The sequence below is a fragment of the Sciurus carolinensis genome, chromosome 8, assembly GCF_902686445.1.
Source record: "Sciurus carolinensis chromosome 8, mSciCar1.2, whole genome shotgun sequence".
In the NCBI taxonomy this organism is placed as follows: Eukaryota; Metazoa; Chordata; class Mammalia; order Rodentia; family Sciuridae; genus Sciurus; species Sciurus carolinensis.
This window is the reverse complement of record NC_062220.1, coordinates 48,038,239-48,055,194: the sequence shown is the minus strand read 5'-3', so window position 1 is coordinate 48,055,194 and position 16,956 is coordinate 48,038,239. Positions and strand designations below refer to the sequence as shown.

Genomic DNA, 16,956 nt, shown 5'->3' with positions numbered 1-16,956 from the left:
AAATATGCTGTTAAGCTGTAACAAAATGGTCATTTATCTACAGTAATCATCTTATTTAAAATACTATGTATAATATTGGCCTGATGACTGGAGACTATAGCAGCCTCCAGTCCTTCAGTTTTTTAAAAAAATTACATATAATTGTAATAAAAGCATTATACTCTGATCTATTGTATTATGCCAATTTTTAGCTAATAATGTTGGGCGTAGGTCAGACTTACCAACTAATTATTATCAATAATGGCTTGTTCCTTTCCTGGAAATTATTTAGACACCTCTTATTGTGCTGTTTGCTTCTTCCTTGCAGGGCCCAACTGGAGATAGAGGACCACGTGGAGAAAGGGTATGTAATTTTTGAACTACTAAATGGCTTTAACCCATATTGGAATAACTACATATTAGAAACTACAGGAGACTACAATTCATTAGAATATTATGTGTCCAGATAATTATACCACCTTTTAAATAGAGAATGCCCTACCGAAAGGGTGAACAAGCATTATTATATATAATCAATATTCTTTTTAGGTCAACATTATCCTTTAAAAAGGAAAACTATTACAGACAGCCATATTCTTTGTATGGTCTTTCTTTCTTTGTTTTTAATTGACCTGTCTGACACATACATAATGGCAATGTATCTACACACCACCACACAGTCTTCCTTTTAACATGTTCTGTTTGCTTTTGAAGTAAGATCTCTTGTATGGCTTAGGCATAACAGTAAAGCAGTAGTCAGTAACATGTTTCCCTGTCTAAATTCATACACATGCGGATCAGCCTTACATTTTATTTGTGGCATTCTTAGATCTCCCTGCAATACTTACCTGACATTTATAATAACTACAAGGTTTTGCATGATATGATATTTTTGTTAAAATGTTAAATGCTGATGTCTCATAAATGTCCTAAAGTGCAGACTTAACATGTATTCCACTCAATTTATTAGAGATAAATTATTTCAGTTAATTACCTGAACAACTTAAATTGTATTCACAATAGGAAATCTTGAAGATTTTCTATCTTCTGATAAAATGACTTTATCATTTAATCTACTAGTCACACTTAACATTCCAAACTGGTTGAATACCTTCATCAAAATCAGAAATCAGCCATCAACAAACATAGTGTATCATTGTGCATTGTGGAACATGAGGGGCATATATTTTAGCTATAATTTCTACATTTATTTGAATACTGGAACTCCATTTCAAATTAATATTCCTTGACCAGGATATTCCTTCAGAAAAACTACCCCTGTTACTAAAGTTTGTTCTAAAGTTTGTTCTAAAATAGATCCATGTTCTAAGTACATTTCATGAATGATAAATACAGTGTATTAAATTCCCACCCTTCATGTATATTGAAAAGTCTGAACAGCTGATCTTACCACATGTATTTGTAGGTCTCCCTTTCATTTACTTCGTAGGTTTCTATGGGACCTGTCTAATCTTACTTTAATTTACTCTGTACACAACAGGGTCCACCAGGCCCCCCAGGCAGAGATGGTGAAGACGGTCCCAATGGTCCTCCTGGTCCACCTGGCCCTCCTGGCCCCCCTGGTCTTGGTGGGGTAAGGTGTCTTAAGTATTTTTTAACTTTATCTAACTTTAGTTTCTTATACCTCTGTTGGAAGAAGGCTCATTTTAGAATTTATTTTTAGCAGTTAAGGGGAAAATCTATTTGGAAATTAGTATATTTTATTTTATTTCTTGGATTTCTTCATTCAAGCTTCTGCTTTGCCTGTTCTCTTTGTGAACCCTTGACAATTATAGGACTGGTCTTTGTGTTCACTCAAGGTAGCTGCAGCCATCAGCACCATTATTTAATTTGGGGGTTTAATATCTTTTATCAGTAAGGCACAAATAAGAGGTGTTGCATTATTAAAGAGTTTGATTAGATTGAATTACATAAGTGAAATCCCTGATCTTAAGCAATTTCACAAACATCCTACCCTTTTCATTCTCCTTGGCTTGAAGTCTGCTGAACCAACATTCAAAGTGGTTTTAGGTTTAATTTGCTTGAAACTAATTTGAGAAAAGTACATTTCCCTTTTTCATTAATATCTTCTTTTAGCTTTATGTCTTTAACAATGGTATGAGTGCCAAATGGCCTCGCTGCAGGAAGGAAAACATATTTGCTTAATTGGTTAGCACTATGAATCAGAAACCTGATTCTAATACTCAACTGTATGCCAGTAAAAGACCTTTCTCCCCAAAGATCTTATTATGATTGCTTATCTACTGAGTGCATTAAAAAGTACCTTCTTTAATAGAGCTACCACTCTAAGAGAGATCTTTAACAGTAAAGTTATTACTGTGAACTATTTTTTAAAAGTTTAATCTTCCAAGGGGCATTTTAATTTAATTTTCCTCTAAACTTGAAAACTCTTTATATCCTTTCTGAAACACCAGCAAGAAAAAGGTCTCTTAGTTATTTTGTGAGTTCTGTGAGCAAGCGCAACAGGTGGAAATGCAAAGGTATCCTCTTGATCTCTGTTTAATCTATCCAGGGTTCTAGGGCACTTTAAAAGTTTAGGAAGTTTCCCCTTCCCACTGCAGATATAAGTAGGGGTTGGGGGCCAAGAAACTGAGTTAACAGGGCAGAAGAAAAGTCTGAAAAGTAAGACAGGAAGGCTCTAAACTGCAGACTAGGTGTGAACTATATTTTAGACTTACATTTCTCCTGAGTTCTTAGAAATCTAGTTCAGCATGGAATTCTGAACTAATTGTAGCAACAAAAAAATCTTAACAAGTAGAATGGAAAAATGAACTGCACAACCAGTAAAAAATATATATATACATGTTCATTTTTTTCACCCTTCTAGAACTTTGCTGCTCAGTATGACGGAAAAGGAGTTGGAATGGGACCTGGACCAATGGTATGCTTATCTCTTTTTGTCTTAGCAAAAATATACCCTATGCAGAGAATTTATTTTATGTTAAATTTTACAATGCTATACATTTAGCTACTTAGGTTAACATCCAAAACTTAGGTCAAATAAAAACAATAATTCTTTCTGTATGTAAATCTATCAAAACGCAAGCCTAGTTTAAAGACATCAATTTTTCTCCACAAATGAGCCTCATTAAGATAGGTTAACCAATAATTTTTTTTAATGAGATAGGTCAGATATAATAAAATAGGTGAGATATTTATATCCAAGAAATAACATTTGGACATTATAACCATAACTTAGACAAATCGATTTCATTCAAAATATTAACACTTCAATTCACTTTTTTACATTCCTTAACATTGTTTATAATATTAAGCAACACTTGGAAATATAGAGTTATTTATTCCTTAAGTTCCCTGAACTTGTTGGAAAGGATCAACAAGTTCTAGTCCAGTCCCTTCATTTTATAACTGGAGAGTTCAATCCCTTTTTCTAAGATCATACAGAACTAGAATTAACCACCAGGAAAGATGTGAGATAGCCAACAACACTGTGGCTCATGTTCCTAGTTCTCAAATAGAATGTTCATTTAATCACAAGTGTTTTATCAGTGACATTCAATGGGCTCTTAACTGTAGTATGCATTTGGAGAGATAGCAATGAATGAATGACAGATTCTGACTCTCTCTCAAGGAGTTGACAATATAAGAAATTTTTCTTTTTTTCCCATTTTGATAAAACCCCTATTACTAGCATATCAATGACAAATTGATATAGAAGACACTATGAGTAAAATTTAGCATTTATATCACTCAGTACAAATATACAGGAATGTATCCTATCATTTGAGTAACAATTTATAAAAATTCCTTATGGGCTTATGTTGATGATGGTGACCTTTTGAACAATTGAAGCCTCTACCAAATATTAGTGAGACATGTTAGGGAAATACTGATACAATCATGCAGAATGTATATACATATATACATATATATATATATACATGTACACATATATATTTATGTAAATGAGGGGAAATTACCAGCAGTAAAAAATATTAGTTTGATTAAGCACTGCAGAATTTAATACACATAGATACACACACAATTTGGTGATTCTAATTACTTGTTTCCAAAGATATTTATCTGCCCAAAGTGAATGTGGTCTTTAAAATATAAATCTTACCTGGGCCACACATTCAGTGTTCTGTATTCAAAAGATATTCTACTGGAACTAATGGTCCGCAATAAGCTAATATACTATAAGGGCAAGATAATATTTTCTGTAAATTAAAACTCTCATTTGAGAAATAATGCACCTTTAATTGATGTTTTCCAATTTCCTGATTTTTACTGGTAATTTAAAATGCTCATATTTTAAATGAATAAGTGGGGGGTTTCTTTTGGTTTGTTTGTACTGGATATGTGAAATTAGCTGTTTCTGCTAATGCTGGACATTAGTTAGTTGTGAAGCAGTACCCATTTCTCAAGAAGTAGCAAAGGGGGAAATAAAATAAAGTGATAGTGGATGTCATTTAAAAAGAAAAACATATCAGCTGGGAAAATTAATATGGATTTCAGATTCCCCTGTCTTTGGAATCTCTCTGGGGGGCATAAAGCAGAGTATTTTACTTTTAAATATCAGTGAAATATAATTGAAGCTTGCACATCCACACACATGCTCAGACATATGTAATCAACAGATACGTGTTTCACAAAAAGGGAAGATAGGCAGCAATAAAGCATTAAAATAATTTTCCATGTTGGAAAATCAATAACTATAAAACCCCACAGGGTTCTTTTCTGAATTAATGAGTAATCATAGTCTGTCTCACGGCCCCTACAAAATAAACTACCTTTTATGTAAATGAAATTGTTGCAAATACATGGAAAAATAAATAAATACAATTAAAAATTTATGATGGCAAAGAAAATTATTTTAATATATATCTAAAAGGTTTTTTTATTGGAAAGAGAGCCTCTTTTAATGTTGAAGCAATTTCTAAAACCAAATGAATAATTCTTATAATTAAAATGATGTGCATTTTAAACAACATTTATAGGGTTTCACTGTTGACATTAATATAGTGTGGTCATTTGACTGAAGAGTCCCCTCAGTTGATGTGTCATAAACAAATTGCTCAAGACATATACATGAAATATTTTCAGCATTGTGGGGAGTGGGCCTCACAGATGAGCTCACCCAGGCATTGATGACTGCAAAGGGAAATCAAGAGTGTGTATTCAGCGTGCAAACTAGTAACATTCTGTTTTACCTTACTTTGGTGTTACAGAATAAAGAACAAAGGGAGAAATAATCTTCTGTCATTTGGGCCATATTTTCAATAATAATATCATAGGATGGACTCTTCCAGTAGGCTGTTTCAATAATATTTCATTTTTCCTTCACCCCTCATTACATCCACTTTCGTTTGACATTTTCATCAGTCACCAACAGCCCTTAAAGGAGCTATAAGGTTATAACACACCTCCTTCTAATCATTAAGAAGGACTTTTGATCCTTTCAATTTATGCCCCTTGTGGCAATAAAAATATCAATTTCTTAGCTAAGTATGACATTGGAATATGACATATGATCAAGGGAATCTAAATGAAATTCTTTGTCAGTTGATGGAAGGCAATCATACCTTCTGTACTTGTGCAAAGACCAATTCACTTCATTGTATCAGAACAACCTCAATATGCACAATTGTGCACAGTTTTAAGGGATTCATGACCAACCACCCCATCCAAAGCTCATTGAGTTTTGCTGATCCAGGTTAAGAGAAAAGGAGAATCAAAGGGAGAGAAAGTGGGGAAAACATGGATTCTTAAATGCTTTTTTGGAAAGAACAAAAACTATGAAATAAAATCAGGACAATTCTGTGCATTTGTCCATCACAAAATGTCTATGGCACAGTAGTGTCCTAGCTAATTCATCTTATCTAACTCCAACCAAGGCCATAACAACTTATTAGTGCTAACCATGTCTGTCTTCTTTGTAGGGTTTAATGGGACCTAGAGGCCCTCCAGGTGCAGCTGGAGCCCCTGTAAGTACTGAAAGTTTATAATCGTTCTTATGCAAAAAAGAGAATTAAGAAATAAAGGTCTGAAATGTTACTTTTTTTTTTTTTTTTTCTTTTAGGGCCCTCAAGGTTTCCAAGGACCTGCTGGTGAGCCTGGTGAACCTGGTCAAACTGTGAGTACATTTTTCTTCCTTTGTGATATTTTTTTTTTCAGGAAATTTGTACATATAGCCTTCACTAAATAATGAGTCTCCCCTTTTCTCAGGGTCCTGCAGGTGCTCGCGGTCCACCTGGTCCTCCTGGCAAGGCTGGTGAGGATGTAAGTGTTCACTTTAAGGTCTTCCAGAACACCATTTAAATATTCCAAATCCAAATTTAATATTCTGCTAAAGTATGCCTGATATAACTATCCTCATATGGGAAATATTTTAAATGAAATATTAATTAACTTGCTTATACTTAGGGAAATGTAATTGTTAATTAAATAAGTATCTGGATTCACATTTTTATGTGATACCTTTCTCTTCTGTTGTGAAAAACCGAGATGCCCCAACTTTTGTCTGATAGTTTACCAAATTGAGGTTGACCTTATGATGCTTTCATGTTTTAGGGTCACCCTGGAAAACCTGGACGACCCGGTGAGAGAGGAGTTGTTGGACCACAGGTGAGACTTTTCACAACGGTAGTTCAAACACTGGAGGCCTCTCAGATATAAGATAGTTGCTAAGGCAAACATCCATCTAAATAGCACTGTAGATGTCACTCGTGCTTCTCACACTAATTGAAGGCATCTGACCAGTAACAGAACCTGGGAAAGAATGCGTACATTTCTATTAATGCAAATAATGTAATATAATGATAGCAAGCATACCTAAGCAAGAAAACTGTTTTTTCTACAAATACCATAGTCTTAGCTATTCACATTAGAGCCAGTTGTAGGTCTGTGCTTTGAAACATGATAGCTGTTTATTCCAAGCTTGAACTTACATGAGAATTACTTGGGAAGGAAGAAGTCATTGTCCTTTCATTTGTGACAAAGATCTTCATCTTCTTCTGTGTTTCTTTCTAAGGGTGCTCGTGGTTTCCCTGGAACTCCTGGACTGCCTGGCTTCAAGGGCATTAGGGTGAGCACATTCTTTGCCCAGATGAGAAAAAAATGTTGATTATTTGCAGGGGGTGGGCAGAGATCAACTGTATTTAACTGTATTTAAGCTCCTCTCTTGGATGTCACATCCTTGTTTTCACTTTCCTGGAGTTTGCCAAAGGGGAGGGAGAGTTAAAGAGTAAGGATGCTCAAAAGTAAAGTGAAGTGTAGTTTTATCCAGCCTATTTATAGCTACTGAGGAGCAGGATTCCTACAGATTGCTATAGTCTAGACTATTATTTCTTTGTGGATATTTACAACCATCTGAAAATCGTAAAATTATTAAAGATGGCAAGGACCTGAAAGAACATCTAGGCTGGTATCCTTCCTTTCTCAAGTGCAAGGAGTTTAGGTCACTTTACCTGGGGCGGTGGAGCCAGCTCACCTGCAGCTGGAGCACTAGAGTCCAATCTTGTCACAGGATTCGCCCAGGAGATATTAATTGCAGAGATAGAAGATTTTTATTTGAGCAAGCACTATAATGGAACAGCATTTTAATAATAAGTATTGCCTTTCAGGGACACAATGGTCTGGATGGATTAAAGGGACAGCCTGGTGCTCAAGGTGTGAAGGTAAATACTGAGTTAGAAACTGTTTTTAAACAAATGATTAAAATTCCCTATCACCAACAAAAAGTATATTTTTACTGAAGACTATTCAAATTTTAAATGGTATCTTGTCTCTTCTGTATTTCAACTCCCTCAATGGTGGGGACTATGTGATTCTTTGACAAAAGGCCAATTATTGATGTTTATTTAACTTAATGTCTTTTAAACAATTGAGACAAAAATAATGTCAAGTGTTTCTTCTTCCATTTCTTTTCCTCTTCCCCCAACAATCAATCTCTGCAGCCAAAATAAAAGTAAATAAACATATAATCAGATATTAGAACATTACGTGTTATTCTAAACTGTAAATTCTCCTTTGCCATGCACTAATTAGATAGGTACATTCATGTCACAATACACTTTTCAACCTCTTTCCTGTGATTTATCTGTGCACACTCAAAAAATTTTTAATTAGGTAATTAAAGTCTCAGAAGTGTGTTATCTCTTGGCTAGGCTCTTCTCTGACAGCGTTTTCAACTATAAAATGTTCTCTTTCCTATTAAGGAGATAATGTGATATTAAAGTGAATACCAACGTAATTACAAATTAATGAGTAACGAATACTAGCGGGACCAGAAATGAACATGAATATGGAGAATCTGTTCTAACTTTCCAGCTGCCACACAAATGGATAAGGTCAAACTCATTCTCCCAGGGGCCCAATATAACAGCTCAGACTACTAATCACAGTATCATAAAGTGTTAGAGCTGTAAGGAGCTTTGTAGACTCCCTCATTTTTTGCAGAAGAGGGAAACTGAGGCTTAACAAGGGCTAGTGACTCTCCCAAAGTCACACATTTAGAGAAATGAAAGTCCTTACTGGTCTCATAAAGCATGTTCTTTGCATATCTAAATCCAATTACATTGAAGGAAAGTTCTTTACATGTGCCATAGGATTAAATCACCCCACCAATGCCACTGCCTCCAAGGTCATTACTCAAAATAAAACTATAGATTGGAAATAAATATTACAGCTCCAAAAGATATTATGAAGCTTCAAATCGTCTTGCATGTTTTATGAAAATGATAAGGTTGAGTGTTCAAAATTGTTTTGAAGAGGGTAGATATGATTAAACTGCCATATTTTTTTAATACTGTCATTCCTAATAAATAAGCCTAGTCTAAATGATGTCTGTTATATGAAGAGATAGTTGAAGAGGGGATACAATCAAATAACCACTTCTCCTTAGTACCTTGATATTTGATATGTTTAAATAAAAACTCATATTTTAGCAAATTTTAAATCTCATGTGGGGAATAATTGAGAAACAATATATATGAGTAAGAAACATTACAAATTCTGTGAATAGTTCAAATTGAAATAAAGGGTCAAAACTGCACAATCAAGAAATAAATATATATGTGCATATATATATATAAATATGTATTTGAAACTCAATCTCTCTTCTCCATGTAGGGTGAACCTGGTGCCCCAGGTGAAAATGGAACTCCAGGTCAAGCAGTAAGTATTGATTACTTTATTGTAAATCTAAAGGAGTTGTGCTCTTTGTGAGCTAGAACTTCTTTAATGATTTTGCTAATCACGATTTCCCTCGGCATTGTATTCTTTGATATTTTTCTAATAGCTTTCTGCATACTTAATTGAACTACACTACTTTTTAGTTGGTATTAGAACAAGACCTATTTATGTAGTGGATTCTTGTGTCTGTTGGAAATTGAACAAAGCAAATGATGCCTCTGACTTTTTAAAGATTAACATTCTAGATTTTACTGAAAATATTTCTGCTTTTAGGGAGCCCGTGGGCTTCCTGGTGAGAGAGGACGTGTCGGCGCCCCTGGCCCAGCTGTAAGAGTCCTGTTTTTGTGTTTTTATCCTTTAAAAAAATATCTTCTAATGACTGTCATTTAACTTTCTTCTTGACTCCTCTCTTTGTTTTCTTCATAGGGTGCCCGAGGCAGCGATGGCAGTGTTGGTCCTGTGGGTCCTGCTGTAAGTGTTGACATTAGGGAGTTTGAGAGGGTTGAGACTGCTGAGGTGGGAGCCATCTTCCTCACTCATTTCCCATGAAATAACATCATTCCAGACACTTTACCAAATATTCTACGAGGTCTTTTGAAGTTTTCATTTGTAAGTAGCATAATCTACTTACAAATACCTGAGGCTATTGGTGGATGTATGAAGTGAAATCCACCCTACCTTGGATACTTGAATACCTTCCCTGAATATGACCCTAATGCCCACAGGCTAGCAGCCAATTTTTCTTTGCCAATATCAAATAAGATTAAGACACACTAAACCGATGCAATCTTCTGTTGTTGTTGCTTTTTCAGTTTACTTAGAGGAAACTTCTTTTTCTTTTTGATTCCAGGGTCCCATTGGATCTGCTGGTCCTCCAGGCTTCCCAGGTGCTCCTGGTCCCAAGGTAAAAACACTAGTGACCTTTGTCACTCCTTGATAAATTTCTTACTCTCATATGAGAGATCAGAACTGTGTTGGCAGAGAGAGATAATTACAGAATAGTTACCTTAGTTATGTCCCCTTCAAAATGGATATAGGATGATGGATTTTCCACTTCAAGTTCAAAATCGATCATCTCTCTGCACTTGCACGCTATGAGCACAGAGAGTACTGGCAATATGGAAGTCAATTCTATGGGGTCCTCTGCAATATACTCCCACACTTGTCAGGACTGACTGAGAACCAGCCTACCACAGAGAGACAGAGGTGGAGTCAAGGTGGCAATGATAGCAACAGATAGCAATCTTAATTCTGCCAAGTGGCAGAACTAGGCTAAAAAAGTAAGAAATGAACCCCAAATCTTGGGGTCACAAACTAGATAAGGAAAATAATTTCAATTCTGAAGAAGTTTCACCAAAATTTGGTGTCCTGAAAACAGAGATATGCTGTTTCATTATTTGCTGGTCAATTCCTCAATGTCATTTTCTCTTTTAGGGTGAAATTGGACCTGTGGGTAACCCTGGTCCTTCCGGTCCTGCGGGTCCTCGTGGTGAAGTGGGTCTTCCTGGTCTTTCTGGCCCTGTTGGACCTCCTGTAAGTAGCTGTTGTCATTAGTCTTATTAAGTAGAGGAATGCAAGGAAAAAAATTAAAAAGAGAAATGAAGGTGGAGTTGAAGAAGACCAGATATATTCCAGTGAATCGATATCCTCCTTTTCCTTTTTTTCATAGGGTAATCCTGGAGCCAATGGCCTTACTGGAGCTAAGGGTGCAGCTGTGAGTATACCTGGGTAGCTAAAATGTGCTACATTTTAAATAAATTTAATGAGTGCTGCTTCTACAGCCCATCACCACATGATGGACCAGGCTTTGCTTCTCTTCAACAGGGTCTTCCTGGTGTTGCTGGGGCTCCTGGCCTCCCTGGTCCCCGTGGTATTCCTGGCCCCGTTGGTGCTGCTGGTGCTACTGGTGCCAGAGGACTTGTTGTAAGTAGTCATAGCTGTGACTTTTATCATCCCGAAATACTAGTACTACCATCATTTTATCACTATCTAGATGTTTTCTTACAGTTTTGTTTTTCCTTTGTTGACATTTTTAGCTTGTATTACTTATAAAACTGTATGTATTTGCATATGTACATGTACTCATGCACACAGATGCATTCCTCCTTAATGCAGGTAGATGAGACCAAGTTCTATGACCTGAGTCTTATCCTTCCACCAATGTTATTCTCCTGTATGCCATTTAAGCATGAACTGGGCTGTAATTAAATTCCTCAAAGAATTTGAGTTTCTTTTTACCTTGACCCATAAATATTCCAGAAACTTTGTCTGAAGAGAGTTTTTTTTTTTTTTAAGTTGTCAATGGACCTTTATTCTATTTTTATGTGGTGCTGAGAATCAAACCCAGTGTCTCAGGCATGCTAGGCAAGCGCTCTACCACTGAATTAGAACCCCAGGCTCTGCAAGGGAGTTTTGACAAGTGTTTGGTTTTTGAGCACTGTTTTGTGTATTGGGTCCTAGGGTGAACCTGGTCCAGCTGGCTCCAAAGGAGAGAGTGGTAACAAGGGTGAGCCAGTAAGTAGTTTTACAATCACAATTCATTGAAGTTATTATCCTTTGAATCCAGTTTCTGTAGCTGGATATAAATCTTAAAAAATTCTTTTCTATTCCCTTCTCCTATTCTTTTCATTCTACAGGGTTCTGCTGGTCCCCAAGGTCCTCCCGGTCCCAGTGGTGAAGAAGGAAAGAGAGGCTCCAATGGTGAACCTGGATCTGCTGGCCCTGCAGGACCTCCTGGGTTGAGAGTAGGTTCCAAATGTTCCTTAACACCTATATACCCCAGAGGCAGATGATGATACCCTTTCATTGGGAATTTTCAAAATTACCGAGAGTGCTTTTTCTAGACTAAAGAAGCATCTGCTTTCCATCTGTTTTATTAAATCAGTGACTCCCAATTTGGTATGTTTTAAAATTGGTCTGCAAACAATGTTGACCTATTTTTGCAGGATGCTCATCCGCACATTCCTTGGGGGTTTGGGTGAAGCAGTTTGGCTTGGTTTGTGTCTGTATCTCAGCCTTAGGGAGATATGCCACGTTTTCCTAAACTCTGCCTGATCAGATTCGAGGGTTTTCTCTAATTCCCCTCTGTTTCGTGTACTTTCTTGCAGGGTAACCCTGGTTCTCGTGGTCTTCCTGGAGCTGATGGCAGAGCTGGTGTCATGGTTAGTATCTACCACTCATTTCCCTGGAAAGAATTTGATATGTCCCCTGGTTACTGTGTCACTAGCTTTATCATCCTCTTTTTCTGCCCTTTTCTTGTCAATAGGGCCCTCCTGGTAATCGTGGTGCAACTGGCCCTGCTGGAGTTCGAGGCCCCAATGGAGACTCTGGTCGCCCTGGGGAGCCTGGTCTCATGGGACCCCGAGTAAGTTTCAGATTTATTCTGAGCAAGTCACATCTGGCAGTGGGTATTGTTGGCTGAAATTGAAAATAACAAAAACGACTAAAGTAAATTTATTGCTAGACTTGCTGACAGATGCATTTTTAATTTAATTTTTAATTTAACTTTATCAAAGCTTCGTAGATTTTTAAATGTATTTAGTTAGTTCATAAATTTCCTATTTATTACTTGATACAATGGCTTGATCTATTCTTTGGAAGCATAGATCTACTTTAATATATCCAAATTAGGTTAGTTCTCCTATCAGCATGAATCTTTTATCTTAATTTGTAAGTTTTATATAAGGTGTTCATGAAATGTATTAGGGCTATACATTATTAGTTTATTAGATTCATAAGTGAAATCATTTTTCAAGCAATCACAAAGTGCTGTAATGTATTCAGCATCACACTAGCTATGGAGAAATGACCTTTAGATCTGTAGACACTCTAATCCATCGCAATAGAGTAATTTTTTTGCTCCATTATCTCTTATGGGTGAATATCAACTGTAATTGTACCATAAACATGTAATAGGGACACCAAATATAGCAATAAAAAAATCCACTTTGGAAATTGCTTACTAAAAGTATTAGTTTTTCTATTATGAGGTAAATAGCATGATACATTTGCCCATATAACATGTTGCTTAACAGTTTGTTGTGATATCTATAAATGGATCAGTTTCACTAAAATTCAATAAAGGGAAAGGCACAAAAAATAGAAGAAAAATTTCAAGGCTCTTTTCATACCTTCAGGCTACTAGCTAATATCCCTAAAGATTTACCCTAGGCAACAAACAAAAATTGGGGGGGGGGGTGCTTTTGTGAGATTTCAATTAATCTGAGCTTTGAGTATGTGAGTTAAAGAGCTAACATGAAAGCTTCCTCATTTGTTTTATAGGGTCTTCCCGGTTCCCCTGGAAATATTGGCCCAGCTGGTAAAGAAGGTCCTGTGGTAAGTATTGCTCATTTTCCATTATATTTTCAAGGACACTTATTGTACCCTTATCAAGACTATTTTGTGGCTTATTTGTACATGAATACATTGAAAATAAATATCAGCCACCTACATCATCTGGGAATGCAAAGTAATAGATTGTAATTATGGAGTCCAAATGAACGCAGGACTGAAAGCAGAAAAGGCAAAAGAAAAATGTGGCAGGGAAAATTGAAGCAGGTGACAAGGGTAGAGAGAGGCGGGGAGAGAGGGAAATTGCGTACATATGAGATTGGATTGGCCATGTGTGTACCGACATGCTATTTAGAAAAGGAAAATGGATTCATAATTTATTGACACTTTATACAAAAAGCTCTGTGCATCCAGAAAGCTATTCTGTTTTATCCCAGGAAGCATCATAAGTTTGAGGTAGGGAGGTCATGTTGATGTAGAGTACATTTTAAATACTAAACTCTGTTTTCAGGGTCTCCCTGGTATTGACGGCAGACCTGGCCCAATTGGCCCAGCTGGAGCAAGAGGCGAGGCTGGCAACATTGGATTCCCTGGACCCAAAGGCCCCACCGTAAGAATCACCACAAATTGTTCTCCCTCCGCATTTTTTTGCTACAGTTCACCAAAGCTCTAGTATTTTCTCCCACTTACCAGTCCAAACTCTCTCAAGGCATGTTCTTTCGGCACAGGAAAACTGCAGGGCAGTTTTCACCACAGTAAAGGTTTACCTGGGATATATCCTTACATACCTGTTGAAAACCCATCTTCTGAGTCACTGCCCCTGCAGACACAGGTCCCCCTTATACTGTACCTGGAGCTGTCTGATGATGGATCATGCCTTGGATAATAGAATTCCAGTACTAGGAAATCTCTTGCTTGCAAGCAAGCAAGAAATCAGTGTTTCAAAATTGGCATGGTTCGTTGGACATTAAATATGTAATACAGTGTTTTTTCATTTTGTTTTGTTTTTCATTTTTATCATAGGGTGATCCTGGCAAAAGTGGTGATAAAGGTCACTCTGGACTCCCTGGTGCTCGGGTAGGTGCTAACTGCTGTACACATCTATTCATGTAGAATTCACCCAAGATACACACATCCTTTGAGGCCATCTGATATCATTCTGTCACTTTCTTTCCCAGATGGCATCCCCAAAGGTCCTTTTTACCATCATGAAATGTCTTTTTTTTTTTTCTTTAACCACACATTTGAGGCAGTGAGCTATAACAAATCAGAATATATGTTAAGTCAAAGATACTTACAGAAGCATTTAGTCTTTATTTTATTCATCTTGTGGTTAAGAGAGTATAAATATATAGCAGTATTCTCTGGCCTTTATAAATCGCTTTCCATCTGTGGACTTTCCTTGAACCATATCAAAAGTTAGTAGGCAGGATTCAGACTTTGGCAAAAACTCACAGTGAGTTTAATTCATGCCAAAATGACAAATTTGCTTTGAGGAACTCACTTCAATGGTGCTCTAAAGCATACCAAACTGCCTAGCTTGCATGTAACCTGTGGTCTTTCTGTTGAACATTCTAGGGTGCTCCAGGTCCTGATGGAAACAATGGTGCTCAGGGCCCCCCTGGACCTCAGGTGAGTATTTCTCCTTCTCCTGTGCTCTTCTGCAATACAGTGTACCTAGTTCCTCAAAACAACCTTCTCCATTTTCCAGTCCACAAGTAAGATAGCTAGATAGCAATGCGGCCCATGTCTTTATTGATGCTATCTCTGCTGTCACTTTCAGGGTGTCCAAGGTGGCAAAGGTGAACAGGGTCCTGCTGGTCCTCCAGGCTTCCAGGTGAGTCAAAAAAAAAAAAAATACAAAATCTGCCCTTGGCCAGGTGGTACACTTATAACTCACTGTCCCCATCTCTCCCATCACACATATTTTGACTTCAGAAATAAAGCACAGAGTGCATTTTTTCAAAGCAAAGTTTGCTTATAACACTCAACAGTGTGTATAACACTTAATAGGTAGTTCCATCTCCTATCAAGTCCAATTATTATAAAATCCCCTGGATATTACCACAAGATTGAGATTTGTATTTCTTTTCATTTAGGGTCTGCCTGGCCCCTCAGGTACCACTGGTGAAGTTGGCAAACCAGGAGAAAGGGTGAGTAAAATGAGTGATAGCAAATTCACTTGAGAATTTCCTTCTGTTTAATGCCCTATTGCAGCACAATTACAATATGTAAAAGGAAGTTTCATATTTCATCTGTTAATGATAGTGTTCTGTCTATGTCAGTGCTGAGGGAGAGAGTGAAATGAGTTACTGATATTAGTTCAAATTACTTTGTTTTATGGATTCAATGAAACATCACATTATGAAAGTGAAATCTATCAATGAATATTTCATGTAATAGCCCTACTTTTTGTTTTGTTCTTGGTAATGTTAAAATACAAATTATTTCCTTCTCCAGAGTGAGAACGTAAATGCACTGATTTTTCATCAAACTGGACCCTGAAAAATTGCTTTTAATGTTTTTCTTGGCATTCAAACATGACACTGCTATCCACAATCAGAGCATGAGTTCTGAGTCATTTTCTCTGTAATTGTGATGAATGTGCCTCAATTTAGTTACATTCTGTGGCCTGGTCTCCTTTGTCAACAGTGGGGCACATTAAGGAGACAGCTGGTCAGTAATAAAAGAGATACACTTGGGTATACAATTAACTAGGTAATGTACAGAATATGATAATTTCTATTAAGAAGGCAGTCTGTTATATAGCTAAAAATAGGCAATGTCTGATAGTGTTCATTATTATTTATCATATTATCAAAAGAGATAGTCTGCTTTGTCACTTTTTTAAAGACAATGGACTAAATAATGGGATATTTAAATTTTCTGATACCAGGTCTGTACTAGAATAGATACATCTTTGACATCAATGGAATTCTCTTTTTGTAGATTTTCATAGACCACTGAAAGTTCTGCTGTTATGTATTCATCTTTATACTTAAGCTATTTGTAGGTAGAATCATGCAGCTTTATTTTACTCTTTAATAACCTTTCAAATATCATGATCATAAGTGAATTTAGAAATCACATATACATTTCATATTTGACTTATCCTTGTATTTTGCCTAGGGTATCCCTGGTGAATTTGGTCTCCCTGGTCCTGCTGGTCCAAGAGTAAGTGTTATTTAATTAACTTTCATCAACTTCTGGCAATATGTTTTTAAAAGAAGGCACACTTTCTCCTAAAGTCACCTTCCTTGCAATCCTCTTCTATAGTCAAATGTGATCTGTAGAGATCATTAGATTTCTAAGTCGATAGTTGACTTTTCTGTTTAGTTATTCAAATTTCCTATTCAATAACCAAATGGTCATAAGAAACAAACAAACTAATACAAGTATTGTAGTCAGTAATTTATATAGACAAGTGTGACATGTTTCAACTTGAGCCAAGGGAAATTAATAACTTACAAAGATCTAAAGTCAGTTTTTGTAATGTTTGTTGATATTCAC

The 16,956-nt window shown here is 36.4% G+C and overlaps 1 protein-coding gene across 1 annotated transcript in view; it reads left to right on the top strand.

Annotated features, from left to right (window-relative positions):
* Col1a2 (collagen type I alpha 2 chain) overlaps nucleotides 1–16,956 on the top strand; it is a 35,429-nt gene that overhangs the window by 3,797 nt on the left and 14,676 nt on the right. The window contains exons 4-30 of the mRNA XM_047561591.1: nucleotides 308–343; nucleotides 1,481–1,573; nucleotides 2,828–2,881; nucleotides 5,904–5,948; nucleotides 6,044–6,097; nucleotides 6,190–6,243; nucleotides 6,535–6,588; nucleotides 6,995–7,048; nucleotides 7,587–7,640; nucleotides 9,094–9,138; nucleotides 9,430–9,483; nucleotides 9,583–9,627; nucleotides 10,007–10,060; nucleotides 10,591–10,689; nucleotides 10,826–10,870; nucleotides 10,981–11,079; nucleotides 11,617–11,670; nucleotides 11,793–11,900; nucleotides 12,264–12,317; nucleotides 12,422–12,520; nucleotides 13,438–13,491; nucleotides 13,958–14,056; nucleotides 14,470–14,523; nucleotides 15,025–15,078; nucleotides 15,230–15,283; nucleotides 15,546–15,599; nucleotides 16,576–16,620. Coding sequence (XP_047417547.1) covers nucleotides 308–343; nucleotides 1,481–1,573; nucleotides 2,828–2,881; nucleotides 5,904–5,948; nucleotides 6,044–6,097; nucleotides 6,190–6,243; nucleotides 6,535–6,588; nucleotides 6,995–7,048; nucleotides 7,587–7,640; nucleotides 9,094–9,138; nucleotides 9,430–9,483; nucleotides 9,583–9,627; nucleotides 10,007–10,060; nucleotides 10,591–10,689; nucleotides 10,826–10,870; nucleotides 10,981–11,079; nucleotides 11,617–11,670; nucleotides 11,793–11,900; nucleotides 12,264–12,317; nucleotides 12,422–12,520; nucleotides 13,438–13,491; nucleotides 13,958–14,056; nucleotides 14,470–14,523; nucleotides 15,025–15,078; nucleotides 15,230–15,283; nucleotides 15,546–15,599; nucleotides 16,576–16,620 — 1,668 coding nt within the window. The remainder of the gene's footprint in view (nucleotides 1–307; nucleotides 344–1,480; nucleotides 1,574–2,827; nucleotides 2,882–5,903; nucleotides 5,949–6,043; nucleotides 6,098–6,189; nucleotides 6,244–6,534; nucleotides 6,589–6,994; nucleotides 7,049–7,586; nucleotides 7,641–9,093; nucleotides 9,139–9,429; nucleotides 9,484–9,582; nucleotides 9,628–10,006; nucleotides 10,061–10,590; nucleotides 10,690–10,825; nucleotides 10,871–10,980; nucleotides 11,080–11,616; nucleotides 11,671–11,792; nucleotides 11,901–12,263; nucleotides 12,318–12,421; nucleotides 12,521–13,437; nucleotides 13,492–13,957; nucleotides 14,057–14,469; nucleotides 14,524–15,024; nucleotides 15,079–15,229; nucleotides 15,284–15,545; nucleotides 15,600–16,575; nucleotides 16,621–16,956) is intronic.